Genomic DNA, 19,401 nt, shown 5'->3' on the forward strand with positions numbered 1-19,401 from the left:
TTTGTAGCCAATGTACAATATAGGTCAAAAATCAAGGTCAAAGGTCAAAGAAGTCAAAGGTCAAAATTCTGTGTAGAAGTTTTGAAGCCCTCACCTAGTGCCATCACATAAAGCAAACGGAATCGAAATCGGGTTAGAAATGGCGAAGGAGTAGCATTTTGTAGCCAATGTACAATATAGGTAAAAAATCAAGGTCAAAGGTCAAAGAAGTCAAAGGTCAAAATTATGTGTAGAAGTTTTGAAGCCCTCACCTAGTGCCATCACATAAAGCAAACGGAATCGAAATCGGGTTAGAAATGGCGAAGGAGTAGCATTTTGTAGCCAATGTACAATATGTAGGTCAAAAATCAAGGTCAAAGGTCAAAGAAGTCAAAGGTCAAAATTCTGTGTAGAAGTTTAGAAGCCCTCACCTAGTGCCATCACATAAAGCAAACGGAATCGAAATCGGGTTAGAAATGGCGAAGGAGTAGCATTTTGTAGCCAATGTACAATATAGGTCAAAAATCAAGGTCAAAGGTCAAAGAAGTCAAAGGTCAAAATTCTGTGTAGAAGTTTTGAAGCCCTCACCTAGTGCCATCACATAAAGCAAACGGAATCGAAATCGGGTTAGAAATGGCGAAGGAGTAGCATTTTGAAGCAAAATGTACAATATAGGTCAAAGGTCAAGGTCAAAGGTCACAACTGAAATTCTGTGTAGAAGTTTCAAAGCTCCCATGTAGTGCTATCATATAAAGCAAACAGAATTAAAATTGGCTCATAAATGACAGAGAAGTAGCAAATTGAACATTTTGATCACACACGGACGCACAGACAGACAGACAGACGGACGGACGGACAGACACACGGACACACACACGTACGGAGCCCGTTTCATAGTCCCCTGCTCGAACTCGTTCGGCGGGGACAAAAAATGATATATACATGTACGTCCTATCGTCATGCTATGTGTAGTTGGTGTAACACTACATAAAACACACTAATCTTGACAATTGCACATCCTCTATAAATAACATACAGCCAATGAGTAATGCCAATACCCCAAGGGGCATGTTGTTGATATCATGCTTTGTCAATAGTGAGTGACTATTGACTGGGCTAATTATTTGCCCAAACCTACCAAAGAGGAAGATAAAGAGGGCATTGAGGACAGTGACCCAGTAGACGTGTTCCAAGAAAACCAGAGAGCCATCCAGTCCCAGGAGTTCTTCCCAAGTCAAGGCCTCAGCAGCTCGGTCCCACTCAAGTGCATTCCAGTTGATGTCATCTGCATATAAGATTGTTTGTTATGAACTCAATCATGCAAATTTTCTTGCGGGAAGACAACAACCTGCCAGGGATGCATGTACAGGGTTGTATCCGCACACTTGTGGAATGTACACTTTATATAAACATGCTCTGTTAGAATTGGGTTACATGTATAAATAATATGACGTCGTATTGATGAACAGATAAACAAGAAATGCGACAGGAAAATGCAAGAGCATTCTCGCGATAATTACAATAATTTTTTTTCTCGACGCTTGTTATCAAATATTTCAGATTTGACAAATCATATAATAATGTCGTAGATGGGGTCTGCCTTTTGTTATCCCCATGCTGATCAATCTGCACATCTGAGAAGAGAGAAGCAAAGTTTATGCAATTAAAGGTAAGGTCATCGCGCTATCAACGCTGCATTTAGCGTAACTCGTGTGGATGAAAGCTGTGAGTAAAATACGAATTTATCTTTCATTCTATGACAAATTATTGATATAAACCATGTATATTGTGGTGAAAGTTTACACCACGTCTTACACTCTCGTCTTTTATTTCCTCCAGGGAAACCGTTCCCAACATCCTATATATTCTCTCACTATTACTTTACAGTGTGATGAGCGAAACGCTTGCTAATTTTACTGCAAGAGCGCCATGTGCTTCCAGCTTACTATTTGTTGCAATGCATCAGGTTGAATGAGTGCTTTGCGTGACGGTTTTACCTGACAAGATTGACGGGTGAATGCCGTTTACGAAAACAAAAACCATTAACGAGTAACTGTGGATTGCAAAATCGACTGAAATAGTACTTGCATTTCGATAAGCTAGAGCTGAGTTAATTAAAATTTTATCATACGACCCCATCGTATTTTAATTTTGACATCTAATTCAATTTATCTTATAATCAAAGTTACGTAAATGGGTATCTTACTGAGCGGTTAATGTTTGCGAAAGCAGCAAATAATAGCAGATTCTAACTTTCGTCAGGGCTCGGTTACAGTTGCGATCAAACTCAAAAACAGTTTTCATTTTTACAACCAGTTTTTCTCATTGCAAAGGATTTTTGAACATGTTCAAAGTTTCTCCCAAAACTTACAATTTGCTGCGTTCACCGCTCACATTTTTCTTGTATAAGCCATTAAAGAATGTTAATTTGAATTGTAGCATTTGTTATAACATTTTTGGCATAAATAGCAAAGGTTATAGCTTCTAAATATTCCGATGCTGTTCTATCACGGCCCTCAGAAAGAGACTTATATGAACTTGCGGTGCATTTTGATTGCGTTCTGTTTGGCACTGGCAGATGTTAGTCTCTGCTTGCACGCAACGATAATTCACACAATTCGAGGAGAATTAACCTTTTCTGGTTTTGAAATAGTGTGTGATTTTGCCTGTTTTTTAATTGGGTTGCAAAAAAAAAAAGTTGTCGTTATATCCGCACAAATTTGTCTTTGTTTTTCTTTGTTTTTACGCCCAAAAATTATCTCGCAATAACCGAAACTCCGAATTTCCCTAGGCTAACACGCACATTTATTTGGGACCGGACGATTTATCTCGTTATATGCGGATTCTCATTGTATCCGATCTTGTTACAACAGGATTCCCCTGTATATCTATTCACCTGCAGAAACTGACACATACTGAAGACAACATATCATAACCCTTATTTTACAATACTAACCCGCAATCCAATGATACTCAGTAGCAGAGTCTGCTTATTTTTGTATGTCCTTAGCTTACAGGTTGTTCCCACATCCTAGCCCTTTTCTAATATGTAGTGTAATTCTTCTGGCCTCTGCCAACTACTTACAACTTTTCCCGACACTAATTTAATGTCTCCTGTCTTTTCCTTGCAATCTTTGTCTGCGTGCCCCCCCCCCCCCCCCAAAAAAAAGAAGAAATTCACTACACTATCCACTACACAATTACCATGTCCTGCATTGTCCTCAGCTTGGTTGTTGAGTGGCTGTTCAGCTTCACGCACCCCCTCACCAGCAACACCTGCCCCTCCACCTTCATCCACAATTGCTCCTCTCCCATCTTCTCTCTCTGCTGCCCGATCTCCTTGCCTCCCAGCATTGATAGCTGCCCCATGCCTCTGCCGTACACCACCATGAACCTGCAAGGACACATACATAAAATTTATCTTCCATCAGCCTTGCTCATTAGCTCATTTACTGTTGTTATTCACAGCAGCTGTAAATTATCAATTTTGGTTGCTTGAATATTTTTCACAGCTTAACTAGAAGTGTGTGCAATTCTTATTTTTCAATGAGGAAAAGTAGCAGCATTCCTCTGCAAGGAAATTGTATGGTGTCTTGAAAGAGATACAGGCTCAGGGCAGGTAATATAATTGACTTTACAAGTGAAATGGCAAATTGCCCTCTGACATCCATTCCATGTTGACTTTTATTGATGTGAAAAGGTTTATATGTTGTAAATCATGAATTCTGGAACTACATGTATTTAACAAGTGTACATTTCAGATTTTTTATAATTTGAAGACATGCTATTCACAGCGTACCACCTATTGTATTTGTCTTTCTTTTTTTCTACCTATTCTTCTCTATTTCTGGACAATTTTCCCTATCCCTTATAGTTCTAATTTGAATGCGTGTGGCGCTCTAATTTTTTTACCTTTAATTCTTGGGATATAAACTTCCAGTTATGAACTCGCAACGTGTAAATGTATGCTTTTATGCACATTGAATGCCGAAGTACTGGCTAGTATTCATAGACTGTATCGATTTCTGTATTATAATCTCGCGAATAATAGAGTTATTTTCAAATCTGTAACTTTAAATTTGATAAATGGGATTCTTATGCGAAGCAGCCCAATGCTGGGCTGATGATGCCAAATGACGAAATTATGGAAAATATCCATAGATGAAGGATGTGACATGGGTGAAGTTCCCAACAGACAAAGTTTAGCAGAGAGCATGGAAAAATCTGCTTCGCAGGAAAGACCACTTCGACCTTAAGTCAAACTCGCATATTTGTTTGAGACATTTCCAGAAAGGAATGTACGACCAAAGATCCTACACTACGTAGCATCTTTGGTACGATTTTCCAGAACCACAAAACTGGAAGTATACGTCCCAAAGCGATCTATCAGATATCGGTATTGTGAGGTGATATCGCCTGATATCGGCTATATGCGATAGGGAGAATTGTGCGAACTACATGTAAGTACGTCAATGATATCTTTATTTGATAACAAAAACATTTCCATGATCATGCCACATGTCGATATCTAATGACAAAACTTTTCATTATGATCACTCATGGATGACATCATCAAGGCTTTATTTTGAGATATTTTGATTAGGTCAAATGTTTGATTATATCGTCATAACTATACATCACTGTTGTGATATGTGCCACATGGGTCCATTTTTGTTTCTTTCTTTCTCTTCTCCTTTTCTCAGTTTGCCGAGTCCTCATGCATATAAAAAAACAACAAAAACACAAGGCAAGTGCCAAATTGTGTCTTGCCCATTCGCGCAGAAGAAATTGTTTTTCTAACTCCCGGAAGTTCATTGACCATCCCTCTATGACCTTTGACCTTGTGGTGACCTTCAACGATTGACATCAACTCCCCAAAGGACATTTACCATCCAAGTTTGGTCACAAACGGACAAGGGATCAAAAGTTATGAGCCATAATCGAAACACGCCATGAAAACTTAACATTGGGCCCTAAAAGTTTGTTGACCTCTGTCTGTGACCTTTGACCTTGTGGTGATCTTCAATTCCCCAAGGGACATTACCAGCCAAGTTTGGTCACAAACGGACATAGGGATCAAAAGTTATGAGCCATAATCGAAATGCGCCATAAAAACTTTAAATTGGGCCCTAAGAGTTTGATGACCCATCTGTGACCTTTGACCTTGTGATGACCTTCAACTCCCCAAGGGACATCTACCATCCAAGTTTGGTCACAAACGGACATATATATCAATAGTTATGAGCCATAATCGAAACGCTCCGTAAAAACTTAACATTGGCCCCTAAAGTTCATTGACCTCTGCCTGTGACCTTTGACCTTGAGGTGACCTTCATATCTGGTAAAATGTGTAACTTTGTATAACCACTCTTCCCTCCAAGTTTGATTGAAATTGAAGTCCTCAGTAGAGAGTTATTCAAGTTTTTGTAGCGTTATGGACGATGGACAGACGGATGACGGATGGACGGATGGACGGACGGACGGACGACAGACGGACAGACGCTGCAGGCGATCCCTTAGTCTCCCCACACCTTCGGTGGGCTCGACAAAAATAGGAGATTTCAACTTGCACGTATACATGTCAGGCTGTGACACCTTTATTCCAGCAAAAGCTTCCACAATATTGATGATACATCCAGAATCAGAGCTACCTGTCGCATGACTGCCCTCCTCGAACTCAAGTTTCAGACTTTCTCCTAATTAAGAGCTACAAACTAGCCCATGTCTGAACACCTTGAACTCCTTGTAGTTTCAGACTCTCTATAGACCTTATCCATATGATGTCACGCAGCCTTAGAAATTGAAGGGCACCCTCTCCCTGAGGGCAAGTGATGCACTGCTAGTGCTGCAAAATACACGTTTGCACAGGGTTGCCATTTATGTGACATCAGTTTAAATTTCAAGATCTTCTGGGATTATTTTCTGGGTATACATGAAGAATTTGGTCACATGGTTACTTTTATGAATCGCAGCGACAAACACAAAATATTTCTAACTTTCACAGACCTTTGATTGTTGAAAATGAAGGTGCTGTGCAGCTAAGTTGTCTGAACGATGACAAGAAACATGGTCAGGCCACTGACAATTTTGACCTCTAATAAGATATTTTGGGCCACAAGGTTTTATTCTCACATGTTTCAGGTTACGATATGTCATAACGGTTCAACTGTACTCAGAATAGTAAAATTACTGCAATGAATATTGACGATCGTATGAAGAAGTAAAAGGAAATGTATTTGCTCGCTACTGCGACAACATGCGAGCATACGTTACACATGTGTACTAGTACGGGGGTCCAGGTAGCGCATGTGAAGGGTGTGTGCGCACATGCTAGCGGTGCTGGCCGGTTGGCCGGCTGTATTCTTTTTGGCATAATTTTAGACGCTTCAGCTTCTGGCATTATGCTAGGCATTATTTGTCTGTTTTTAGCATATACAACTTAATTCCAGCATAATGGCAACAGATAGGAAATCTCTAGGCGTTTTGTGCACTGGACATGGTACTTTTTTTGTTTGTTGAAATGCTCTTTTCACCATAATTTTTTGTTATTCAAACCAATAATGTGACTTTTTAAAGGTATGTGACATCTTTTCTTCTGGCTGTGTTCTGGATCTGACATATCTTGGGTATGTGCCACTAAAATATAAGAAATCTATAAACACATAAGAAATTACAGAGAACAACTGAAGGCCATGTCACACCTTTCCGGGCAAGCTATGTGGGCTTGTCGGGAATAGGGATTTTCCAGCACGCAGAAGAATTTTCTGCGGGCGGACAAGAATGTTTGCGAGTTTCGCACTTGTGTCTTACCAGCTAGATGCGTGCTACTTACCTTCTACTTGCGTGTATTCCGTGTGATCTGCGCGAGAGCTTTGAAACTGATCCATTTTCTGTTATCAGCAACTTACGGGTACTGCGAAGTACCTGCATTTGAGTTGCCTCCCAGATGCTGCCGGTAAGGGTCTCGTACTGGTGTTCTGCGTGTACCTCTGCGGGCGAACCCCTGCGACTTACTCGGAACAAGTTTTGAGCATGCTCAAGGCCTTGTCATACCATATCCCTTGAAAATCTGTAATTGTAGATGCGCTCCTCCCTGGTCAGCTAGGTTCTTCGTGCTGTATGGCTTCATCAGGTATGTTCTTAGGGAGAAAGCATCATCACCAAAAAATGAAGCAGGGAATATCTTGTGTGTCATTGGGCAGGGGGTCTGGACGTGTCCAACCCATGATGTTGCTGTTTTCTAGACCTTGCTTTAGCTCACTGTGGTTGTAGATTTTGGCATCTGATGCGCGCCATTTCCTGCATACGTCAGCTCAGAGGAACTTGTAGTCGGAACTGACCATGCCAAGCAGTATGATACTGAAGAAGCCCTTGTAGTTGTAATATTCCAACCCTGTGTTGGGAGGAGCTTTGCATGCCACATGCTTGCCATCAATAGCACCAATGGTGTGAGGGAAGTTCCATCCCTGCAGCCAGTCATCAGCAATTTGCTGCCATTCTTCTTTGGTGGTGGGGCAAGTCATCTGCTTATCTAGGTACTCCTCCACTATGGCCTCACATACTTCTCTGACAACTTTGTTGATGGTGATGTGTGGCACCCTCCAGGCATACTGCATGTCCCTGTGTTTTGTTCTCGAGGCCAGGTGGCGCAGGGTTAATGCCACCTTGAGACCAGGCTCCAAGTTAGGTCTGAAGTTGGTTTGTTCCTTGTTCAGTCAAACATGGATGGGGCCATTCACACGAAGTTGTGAAAGGCACGTGGACCTTCATTACACGCAGCTCCACCATCAGCTCATTGTACATGCCCATGTCTAGTCTTCTACCAATCCATGGTCTCACCCAAACAGCTCCTTGATTTCTTCTTCGCCGCCTTCTCCACCTCTGGAGCAATTGCTGGACTTGGAAAAGTTAATTGTTATGTTGTTGGATGACAGCAACTGTGGATCACACGTCTTTGGGGTCTATATTTATATAGTACTTCAGGTTTACCTGAAGTGTTCATTATGCACTTGCAAATTGTTCGCAAATCAGATGCAAAGCAGACGTAATACAAACAAACTATTTGTGGCCAATCTGTATGCATTCGCTACAAATTATTTTAGTTTGTGATGTGGATGTGATAGGCATTTTGTGATAGGATATTGTGTATCCATTTTTAATACACACTGTCCCAGTTCACTGCCAAGCCGCAATATCCCGTCAGTTGCAGATATCAGCAGATAAAAACGGATATAAAACGCAAAGATTGAGTATGTACTGCATATGTATTGTGTATGTATTGCGTACACTGTGTATGTAAGGCGGATGTCATCCGCAACCAAAATTTGTGCAGCTCAAAATTTCTGGGAATGGAAAAACGTGCCTCTGCGGATAAGTGCGGATGTGTGCGGATGTCGGCTGACTTGTACAAGCATGTTTCACGAATATTGCGGATGTTTAGTGAATATAAACCAATTTTGTGCGCAATTCATATGCGAATCTCCCTAAAAACAAGTGGGACCGAGCCTTAAGCGGCTGATACAGGGGCGGCTCATTCTGCACCTGCTGGTTGGCCCTACATGGGAGAATGGACTTGTCTGTTCTATGCAGTGGTGCATGTACATTGTTGCATCCCAAACACCATTGGAATGGACATATACAACAGTCTCTGTACAATGACATCTGATGTGAGAGTAAACTCAATAGGGACTTTTCAATTGGGCGAACGAGAATGTTGTGACGCCAGCCGGAAGTGTATGTCAACGCATCACCTCCCCACATCGAGCTACTGCTGAAAAACTTCAATTTCGGTCGTCGCGTCTCGTGGCATGACCAGTACCTGTAACTTGTGTGCATATGTGGAATTTGTGACTTGTTTTTTACTTTTGATATTGACTTTGTCTTTGACTAGATGCTGAATAGGTATCCTGGGATGAATTATGTGGATTTTAAAGGGACTGTAAAGTACTGGTTGAGGTGAGGATTCAGCTTGTAACATTTTGCGAGATATTTAGAAACCACTCTATGAAATGTTTAAGAGCATACAATTCTAGGGGAATCAAAAGTTTATTTGATGAAAATCGGTTTTGAAATGACTGAGATATCTAAAAACAAGGTAAAACAAAGAGATCCTAATAAAAGTCGTGGCCTGTCTATCTTACTAGGATCACTTTTTTTGCATATCTCAGCCATTTCAATGCCAATTTCATCCAATAAATGTTGAATCCTTCTTGAAATTACACGCTCTTTCATATTTCACAAGAGGCTGCTCATTATCTCACCAAAAAATGTTAGAAATCTGAATCCTCACCTCAACCAGTATTGTACAGTCCCTTTAAAACATAATGCATGGTAAGACTGCAAGGTGCAATGCACTGCACCATGCCAAGCACCGAGACGTGATTGCGTACAGCATTACTTGTACATGCATGTGTGGGACTACGGTATGCAATTGCACATTGCAAGACAGTGAAAGCAGGCAAATAAACTAGATACCTGAGGCTGTAGTTTGTATGTCAGCGGTGCTGCTGTGATGTAACAAGATCATAAACTTTTATGTAATTAAAATCATTATTGATATTCTCTCGAAAGATATAGGAAAGCAGGTGAACTGAACAATGATTTGCTGAGAGTAATCATGATCTTTTGTGTGATATCGTCTTGCGTGAGTGGAGTATGACGTCATAGATAATGCGGCGTGAGTGCAGCGTGAGTAAATTTGGGTGGATGGTGATAAACTGGGTGAACTCGTTTGAAAATTGGGTGGTGAACGAGGAGTCGACACCGACGCATGTGCAGTACGTAAACAGTGTATGTCATAGCACGGTGACGCCTGCATCAACGTGCAAATCGAAAAGTGCCTTATGACTCAGCTGAGCTGCACAGATCTTGCAGTTAATATGCAAAAATAAAATTAAATACCGCATTTGTAGCTTTCATTTGGGCTCACCAGTGGTGACATTTGCCATGTTCCGTGCACCGCGATAAACGACATGGCATAATACATACACACACAGGCCACTCTGCGGTACCTGTACACAGCATGCATGTGGGCAATCTCACAATAAGTGGGGCACATAAACGGGACATTCAGGCTGCAAATTAAGTTTTGCTAATTAAATGCCATTTTATTATTTTCATGTAGCGAAATATGTGTTCTGCCATAATCAAAATGTGAAAAGATATGTTAGGACCACCTTTTCTTTCTACTGGACCTTGGATCATCATGTTCACAAAAGTGAAGGTATGTAACATGGACAGACATTGGTCCCCTTCAGCAGTATATCTTATTCAGAATTTGAAAGAAGCTGTAATTAATATTTTCAGGTACCATGCACAATGAAAGCAAAGTTGAATATTTCCGGGGTATGTACATTATTTTATGAAATATTGTGAAATGTTAACATTGATTAGTCATAACATTATTTACATGTTTAGTTTAAATTCTCTATTAAGCCAATGTGGAAAGCAAGGGCCTTTCAAAACAACTTTTGTTACTTTTTATACTGTGTATGAATTACTTAAAGTAAATGCTCTTCATAGAAATACAATTGTTTAAAGTTACAACACAATGTTAACCATGTGGTCAGGGAGCTTGTGTCATTGAAGGTACAAACATGGACAGACGTCTGTCCATGTTCGTACCTTCACTTGTGTAATGGTTCAAAATTTCTAACAAGAAACATCTGTATGCTCTGATCTGCTAATGGAAAAAAATTATTACATGAAATGAAATTATTTTGACCATGTAAAATTACATCACCTGAAGGATAATAATCATGAGGGGAATCTGATCTTGAAGGTACGAACATGGACAGACGTCTGTCCATGTTCATACCTTCGTCTGTCCATGTTCGTACCTTCACATGTGGAATCATCCAAAATTTCTTATTAAAACCATCTGAGCTCTCTAATCTGCTAATAAAAATAGTGTATGACATGAAATAAAAGTATCCAGATCATGTTTAATTCTATTACTAGAAAGATGTCACCATCATCTGTCAAGGAAGGTACGAACATGGACAGACACATGCGTTTACTGTACAGGTTGTTTGTCCACACACGAAAAAATTAATTCACACATATTTTTGAATGATCCACAAAGGAAAGTGATTTCAGACATTGTTAGTATATGATGTCTTTCTGAGGCCATAAACCTTGATGACTCATCTTTCTGTATTTTTTATTAAATTTTATATTCAATGAAGGTACAAACATGGGTGAAGGTATGTAACAAAGTGGACAGACAAGTTTTTGGCTACTGTCAAGTCACGGCAGAAACTTGTGGGACTTCCCTAGGGAGTGGAAGTATACTGATTATGTAGATGCTGGCCTGGCATGTCTTATGAATCCAAGCAACTGCACTGATATGGCTTATTTTTCAAAAAATGAGTGTCCTTAAAATCTGTTACATACCTTCAAAAAGTGGACAGACAAAGCAACACTTAAGTTTGATTGCCAATTGCATTAAATTTGCTTTCAAGCTAAGCTAGTTTTGGTTAAAACATTTCAACTTATCCCGTAATGAAACTACTTAATCACCAAAACTCTCTTTCTGCCCACTGGGAACAAAAGAAATTAACAGGTGAAGGTATGTAACGGGATGGACAGACATGCCTATATCCATGTGTATGTCCACCGTCTTGGCGAGTGATCAGCTGGGCGAGTGAGAAAGAGCAGAGTGCAATTGCTGAATATGCACAATCCACTGCGTATGATAGTCGAAAGAGTCCAGGATGCAGAAATCGCTGAATATAAAATGCTCTGCTCTTTAGTCACGCATATCATGCATTAAGCATATTTAGACTTTTTCTGCCCTCGATGTTGACATTGAGGCAGAGAGCGGAGCACAAAATATGGCTGACCAAGTACAGCCGACCCTCCCGCGGCTGAGAGCACCAGTCGCTGCAGCCCGGTGCCAAATGCTTTTGGAGGAGATATCTATACAAATTTAAATTTTCAAGACCGTCCACATTAAAAAGAAAGAAAATACATAAGATAATGCATACACATGACCCCCCCCCCCCCCCCCCCCGTGTCAGCCTCTCTGAATCACCTATGCTTCCCACCTTTTCTTTTTGTATGAAAAGTCATGTTTTTATGATATTACAAGGAGGAGTAGAGAAGATAATTCTTGCCTCTAAATCAACCATTAATATTACAATATCTTCCCTTGAGATGACATAGAAGATTACCATCATAAAAAACAAGAATTGTAAGTTTCTAAACCTGAAACTTTTTTTTGTGTGTGTGTTTAAAATGGGCCCCTACCTGTTGATTCTGAGCTGCCTGGAGTTGGTTGTTGTTGGCAAACCCCCTCAGTGCTCGTTCCAAGACTCCCTCAGCCACTCCAGCATTGCCGCCACCTCTAGCATTCTCCCCTGCAGGGTCTTCCAGCCACTCAGGACCTCCCCCATGGGCCACCTGTTCTCTCAGGAGTACAAGGCTGATAAGGGCACACAGTGTGCAGCCAACTACAAAGCAGCCCTGTAGGATGTCAGTGGCCATTCGCTCTCTGTGAGCACAGAGCACGGTGGTTAGAGAGAGGTCAGAAAACATTTCTCCATTTATATCAAGCAATATTGAAAGCCTTTATAGCACACATAGCTCCATAACAAACATAGATGTTTCTTAAAATACGAAAGTCTCTAGATGAAATCTATTTGCAGTAGTTGAACGCCCATTCGCAAGGCACATCCTCTTCACATAATTTGTAAAAGGCAACATCAAGGGGACCACTGGGCTAGGGAAGACTTAATTGTTTTTGCTTTAAGAACACATGCCATTGAAATAACTAAATCATTGTTATGATTTCTGTGAAAGACTAATGTAAAAATGTGACCGGCGACAGCAGTTTCAGGCAAAAGTAAGGAATTTTGAAAATGCATTTTTTCATTGAATCACATTGCCCATTTCCTAAGCTTTGCATTGATATAAAACACTTGTATTCTCCGGCACTGTAAGTGGTCATATAAAGCGAATATAATGCATTTATTAATTTGTTAGCCTGACAAAATTGGGAGAAAATGGGCTTTGAAGATTCACTTCTTGGTCGAAGACAATATCTGACCGGCGATGCGAGGTGAAAATCAGCCGCAATGCATGGTTCTCCTGATAGGTGTATAGTACAATGTCAGGTTTGTCACAAATGTGTTGAATGTGCATTTTCCTTAATCTAGGTTTGTTATATTGTCCAAGAGTGCAGGTACATGTATTTGGGGATTCCAGGATTTTTACTTCACTTTTTTATAAGTTTATGCATTGAGCAATTTTCAAGGTATGGAGAAAAAGTGTAATTTCAGTATTAAATATTTCTGCATTTTAGTCTGGCGTTTGACCCTATGACCCCAAAATTCCCTAGAGAAACACTGTCAGGTAGAACATGCATAAATATGTACAAAGTTTCATGATGATACCTTGAGTCACTTTTGAGATATGGAGGAAGATGGGAAATCTAGCACTTTCACTTGAGCTTTGACCTTTTGGCAAGAAACTTCCCAGAGAATCTCTATTGGGCAATACATGTATACATTAAGTTTCAAGAAAAATCCTGCAGGCATTGCATAATTATGAGGGAAAAAGTGAAATTTTGAGTTGACCTTTGACCCCTGACCTTTGATTCATGACCCCAAATTCCCTAGATAATCGCTGCCAGTCAGTGCATGCATATGTAACAACTTTCATGAAGACACCTTGAATCATTTGCAAGACATGGAGAAAAAAGTGAAATTTTTAAATTTTTAACTGACCTTTGACCTCATGACCCGAAACACTCTCTGCAGAGTCTTTATTTGTTAGTACATGTATACACTAAGTTTAAAGAAAATACCTTCAGGCATTGCATATATCATACATGTATCTATCAGGCAAAATAGTGCAATTTTGAGCATTTGACCTTGACCTTTTGACCTTTGACCTTGAGCATGGGCACACAAAAGTTGATAGGCACAACTTCGCCCACTCATACATTTTACATGCCAAGTTTCATTAGGATACCTCAACGGTTTTTTAGTTACGCTGTCCACAAAATTGATTACCGACGGACGGACAACCTGAAAACATAATGCCTCCGGCGACACTTTGTGGCGGAGGCATAAAAAGCACTTGGAGAGCACAGACCTCCACCAAACTGCTCATTTCCACTCTTATACACATGCTGAAAATCACCATATTTCCCTATTGTCGCAATGACTATTGCCCAGCTCTACAGTGCAGCAATCTTATAAGCATGTAAAGTAAATTACCACTGTCAAGCTGGTGGACAAGACTGTAGCATGCACACACTTGTCTTATGTAAAATGCCAGTGCGTGCTGTAGTATTATTATGTCGCACAGGTACTAACTTCTGGACTTTCATTACGTGGCGAAATATATTTGGCAGACCATATTGAAATTATGGCCTTCTTCTGTTACCGAATAAGTCTGGCAGCTGTGGAAGTGATTTCAAAATTACATCTCTTGTCGTTGTAATGTTTGTTGTTGTTGTTGTTGTTGTTGTTGTGTGTGTGTGTGTCATTATTACACTGATGCTACTACTATACCTAGTGTGTGTGTGTGTCATTATTACACTGATGCTACTACTATACCTAGTATGAACCAGAACTATCCCTCAATGTCATGAATACCCCCATATAAAACTGAGGGAATTAGCTCAACCAGCTATTACTTTGTACGCTTTTTAATGGATTTTTTTTTTTTTGAAACCATGGCAATGCATTGTTCAATATTGAATACAGTTGAACCTCTCGTATCCGGACAAGTCGGGACCGTGGCTCATCCGGATAAGGGATTTGGCCGGATACGGGAGACTCAATGCTTTATACATGTACATATACATACACATGTACTGATGTAGCCCATTGTAGTACCACATGTAGTAATGTGTATACTGCAACCTTTTTATTGTTACATTTGGGAATGTTTGGGGATGTTAAAATGTCTGAAGGTAAGCAATTTGGAAGGAAATTTGATGTAATGTATGTTAATCATATTGGAAGTAATATGTAATTCATGTGTGTTTGTGTAGGAGTTCTCAAGGAGTTGGGAATCCCCCTTTCCTCCCAAAATTATTAAAAAAAAAAAAATCACGGCGAGATTGCGTCCGTATAATAGAGAGATCCGGATAAGGGGAGGCCGGATAAGAGAGGTTCAACTGTAGATGTATTTTGCTCACTGTTAGTCAAATATGCCAAATATCAAGCCAAATGCTCTAAGACTGAGGGACTTAGCTGAATCCACAGTATTTTGTATGTTTTTTTTAAAATTCAAATTATGCTGTTACCCTGGCAACACATTGTTCAACAATGCACATCTACCTACTATAGTGGTCACATGTGCCAAATTTCAAGCTAAATGCTTAAAGACTGAAGGAGTTAGCTGAATCCACAATATCATTGCATGCTTTTTAGTGAAAAAAATGCTTTACCTTACAATGGCAATGCATTGTTCAACATCAACAGAAGATATGTTCTACACGTCTATATGCTGTAGTGGTCACACGTGCCAAAATTCAAGTTAAATAATAAAAAAACTCAGGGAGTTAGGTCAATCTACATATTTTTGCATAATTGGTCAATGGTATAAAAAACTGCTGTTGCCATGGCAGTAGATTTGTTCACACATACAAAGAAGGTGTCTTGCACAAATACACATTACATTGACTGCAACTGTGAGTACTATTATCTATACTTGCCTTCAATTCCACAAACATAAGAAACTTGCCTCCTTGTTCTACCTCGTGGCTAATCGAGTGTCTGATACTAATGCCGAACATCATAGTATCAAAGAGAGTGTTCATGGGACAGAAGATCACATTATTGCTGATGAAAGGAAACCTTCGTCTCATCGTCTAGTTGTAACTATTCCTGAAGATTTACCGCTTGATGAAGGTGAACGCGCTCTTCTTTCGAGAGGCTTGACGTTTGTTCCAAAACGGAAATCAGTGGATGATTTTGAGGTTCGACATGACTTCGAGAGCTTCGCACGTCGTCTACGGCTGAAAGCACACTTTGCCGAAAAGAACAGTGAATCTGATCAAGCTGACCGGGGAATAAATGACTCGGCGGATTTTACCCCCAAACCATCACGCCCTCTGTCATTTGAATTTTTGCAACCGAAGCGTTCTACTTGGACTTCATCAGAAGGTGAGAACCCCAATCTTGATCACTTTATCAGTAAATGTAGGATGGACGTCAACAACCTAAAGTCATCCTGTACACCATCTCGATCTAATATCACTGAGAAAGAAGAAAAAGTGCTTAAGTCCCTGAGGAAGAACACCAACTACATTATAAAATCGGCTGACAAAGGAGGAGCCGTCATCGTATGGCGACGTGACTTATACATCGCCGAGGTCGAGCGTCAACTGAACAATCCAACTTTCTATGAAAAGATAGACAGTGATCCAACAAGCGATCATCACAAGATTGTTAAAGACACAGTTACGGATCTTATCAGGAGTAACGCTCTCCCACCATCGCCATCGAACCTTTGTCAGAAGTCCCCCCGCGTTTCAACCTCCTACCTTCTTCCTAAAATCCACAAAGAGGGTAATTTCGGCAGACCAATAGTTTCTACCATAGGAAGCCCGACGGAGCTGGTGAGTCAAAACCTAGATGGCGTACTCTCCCCTCTTGTTGCACAGCTGGATACATACCTGAAGGACTCTTTGGATGCCCTCCGTGTCTTTGAAACTCTGAAGCTCTCAGCACAAGGCCCCCAATATCTGTTTACCATGGATGTTTCTTCTCTCTACAGTAATATCCCTCTACATGAGGGAATACGGGCAATAAAGCATTTCTTGCAGAAGTTCCCGTCTCCTGACCGGCCAGATGACACCACCATCCTGCGCCTTGTGGAGCTAGTGCTGAAACTTTCCACTTTCCAGTTCAATGGAAATTTCTACCATCAGAAGAAGGGAGTTGCCATGGGAACTAAAATGGGCCCTTCGTATGCCTGCCTTTTCGTAGGCCTCATCGAGGAGGAAATTATCAGGAGTTTCCAAGGCCACAAACCACTTCTTCTAAAGAGGTACATTGACGACTACATCGGAGTTGCATCCTGCACCCTCGAACAACTGAATGAACCACTTCAACAACTTCCATAACTCACTAAGATTCACGCATGAAATTTCCGCAGACTCGATTGCATTCCTGGACATTAAGCTCAGCCTAGAAGGAGATCGGATAAAGACAAGCGTACACTACAAGCCTACCGATGCGCATTGCTATCTGAACTACTCATCATCTCACCCGACCAGCTGCAAACACTCAATACCGTTCTCCCAACTCACTAGACTCCACCGTCTCTGCAGTGATGATGAAGACTTCCAACAGAAATCGCCTGAAATGGCTGGTTTCTTTGAACGAGTGGCTACCCTAAACAGGTTGTCAAAAGGGCAACAAGAAGCAAGAAGCCCTGGAGCCCAGGAGACAACAGAACAGCGACAGAGTACCACTAGTTCTGACATATCGCCCATCAACGGAAAAGCTCGTTTCCACCATTATGGACAAGACACACATCTTACAAGAGGATGCCATCACCAATGAAATCTTCAAAGATCCTCCTCTCGTAGCATACAAGAAGGACCGGAGTCTGCTGGATCTGCTGGTCCACACAGGGATGAAGGCCCAGGCACAGTCTGAAGCAGATTTGGGATGCGGTACCCAACCCTGTGGAAAGAGAAGGTGCAACACAAGTAGCCATGTGGATGGAGCAGCACACATCAAAGGACCAAATTACACCTGGTTTGTTCACGATCGTTTCTCCTGCACTGCCGAAAATGTGATCTACGTGATCACATGTACAGCCTGCCACAAGATCTACATAGGCGAGACTAAACGGAGACTGGCAGACCGCACAACAGAACACCTTCGATCGGTAAGGCTCAATACACCTGGACTTCCAGTGGCCCACCACATCAACCTGCCCAGGCACACCATCAATCACCTCAAGATTGGCATGATGACGACCTGTCATGGTGGCACAGACGAAGTCCGCAAACTACACGAGGAACAATTTATCCATTGCCTTGGCTGCCTGCAACCCAATGGACTCAATGTTTCTTTCCGTTCTTTCCCCGTTAAGGAATAATTCATCTCTTCTCTCTTTATCTTCTCTGCCTCTGTGTATGTCATTTTTATTTTCGTTCCTATTTTCTCTCTCTCCCTCTCTCTTTCCCTCATCTGCGATCTTCCACTTTCTTGCTTTGTGGCATGTTTTCTCGGTGTTCTTTGTGATGTCTTATTTTGTGCGCTTCTTGTATTTTCCCTGCCTTCTTAGTTTCCTTTGTGACGTCCTACTTCGTGCGCTACTTGTGTATGTGCACATTTTGTTATGGACGCGCTACCACTGATGACACATCTTTTATTTTGATTTATATCTGCTTCAAAATAAAATCTGCCATTGACTTGACAAAGCTCTATGGGCGAAAATTAGTCAAAACTACGTCTCTCACGGAGTTTCCACAAGAACTACTGATGTAAATCTACACATTACATTGATCGTATATGCCAAATTTCAACTGAATTGCTACAAAACTGAGAGTAGTTTGAGGCACATTTTGTAAGATTTTAATGAAAATTTGCCATTGCCATGACAACACATGATGCAATACTAATGAAAAAGGTGTCTTGCACATCTGCCTCTGATAGCGGTCACACATGCCAAATTTGGGGTTAATTGCTCAAACAAGAGACCCGGGGGCTCTCGCGCTCACCTGAGTATCGCAAGTTCCATGCATTCTTGCAGACTCTTACCTGAGGACATTGGAAACTTGGGGCAACGGGTGGGGTGGGGCAGCTTTGAGAGCCGGGGCATGGTGTCCATTTGCATATTCCATCACACTGATAAAATTCCTGCCAAGTACACTGTCCTTCACTTCTGACTCTAGAGAAGAATATTATTGAATGTTCCTTAATTTAGGAGGTTTGGGCCCCCTGGGGCCCCCAAGGGAAGCATGATGTCCATTGAAACATATTGAGATCCTATTTGGTGAAAATCCTTTGTTGTTTTCAAGAAGACGAAAATGTATGATTTAGGCCCCCTCCCCTGGGTCCCAAGGGGGGGGGGGGCACCCCTGATTCCACTACGAACAAACTTGAAACAGTCATCAATGTACTAACTCATTGTATCAACTTAGCTCTATCACTTCTGGTTCTAGGGAAGATCTTTAAAGATTCCTTAATGGGGAGTAAATTGGGCCCCCCTGGGGCCCCCAGGTGGGGCATGGTGCCCATTAGACGGAACTGAGATTACCCTAGGGATGCTACCTGTTTGGTGACAATTCATAATGGTTTTCCAGAAGAAGATGAACATGTACAATTCAGGACCCCTCCCACCACCCTCAACTAGGTCACAAGGGAAGCACCCCTGATTCCGCCATGAACGCACTTGAAACTACTGTCATCACTGTACTAACTCATAGTATTAACTCGGCTCTATCAC

The 19,401-nt window shown here is 41.2% G+C and overlaps 1 protein-coding gene across 2 annotated transcripts in view; it reads right to left on the reverse strand.

The window, feature by feature from the left end:
• Positions 1-19,401, reverse strand: part of LOC139734685 (E3 ubiquitin-protein ligase MARCHF6-like) — a 231,794-nt gene that overhangs the window by 66,441 nt on the left and 145,952 nt on the right. For both annotated transcript variants that reach the window (XM_071645478.1, XM_071645477.1), the window contains exons 6-8: positions 12,229-12,472; positions 3,184-3,373; positions 1,118-1,264 (exon numbers count right to left, since the gene is read on the reverse strand). In XM_071645478.1, coding sequence (XP_071501579.1) covers positions 1,118-1,264; positions 3,184-3,373; positions 12,229-12,472 — 581 coding nt within the window. The remainder of the gene's footprint in view (positions 1-1,117; positions 1,265-3,183; positions 3,374-12,228; positions 12,473-19,401) is intronic.

Source organism: Diadema antillarum, unplaced genomic scaffold (assembly GCF_040938485.1).
Source record: "Diadema antillarum isolate AM-2024a unplaced genomic scaffold, OU_Dant_1.0 seq00000539_RagTag, whole genome shotgun sequence".
Taxonomy (NCBI): Eukaryota; Metazoa; Echinodermata; class Echinoidea; order Diadematoida; family Diadematidae; genus Diadema; species Diadema antillarum.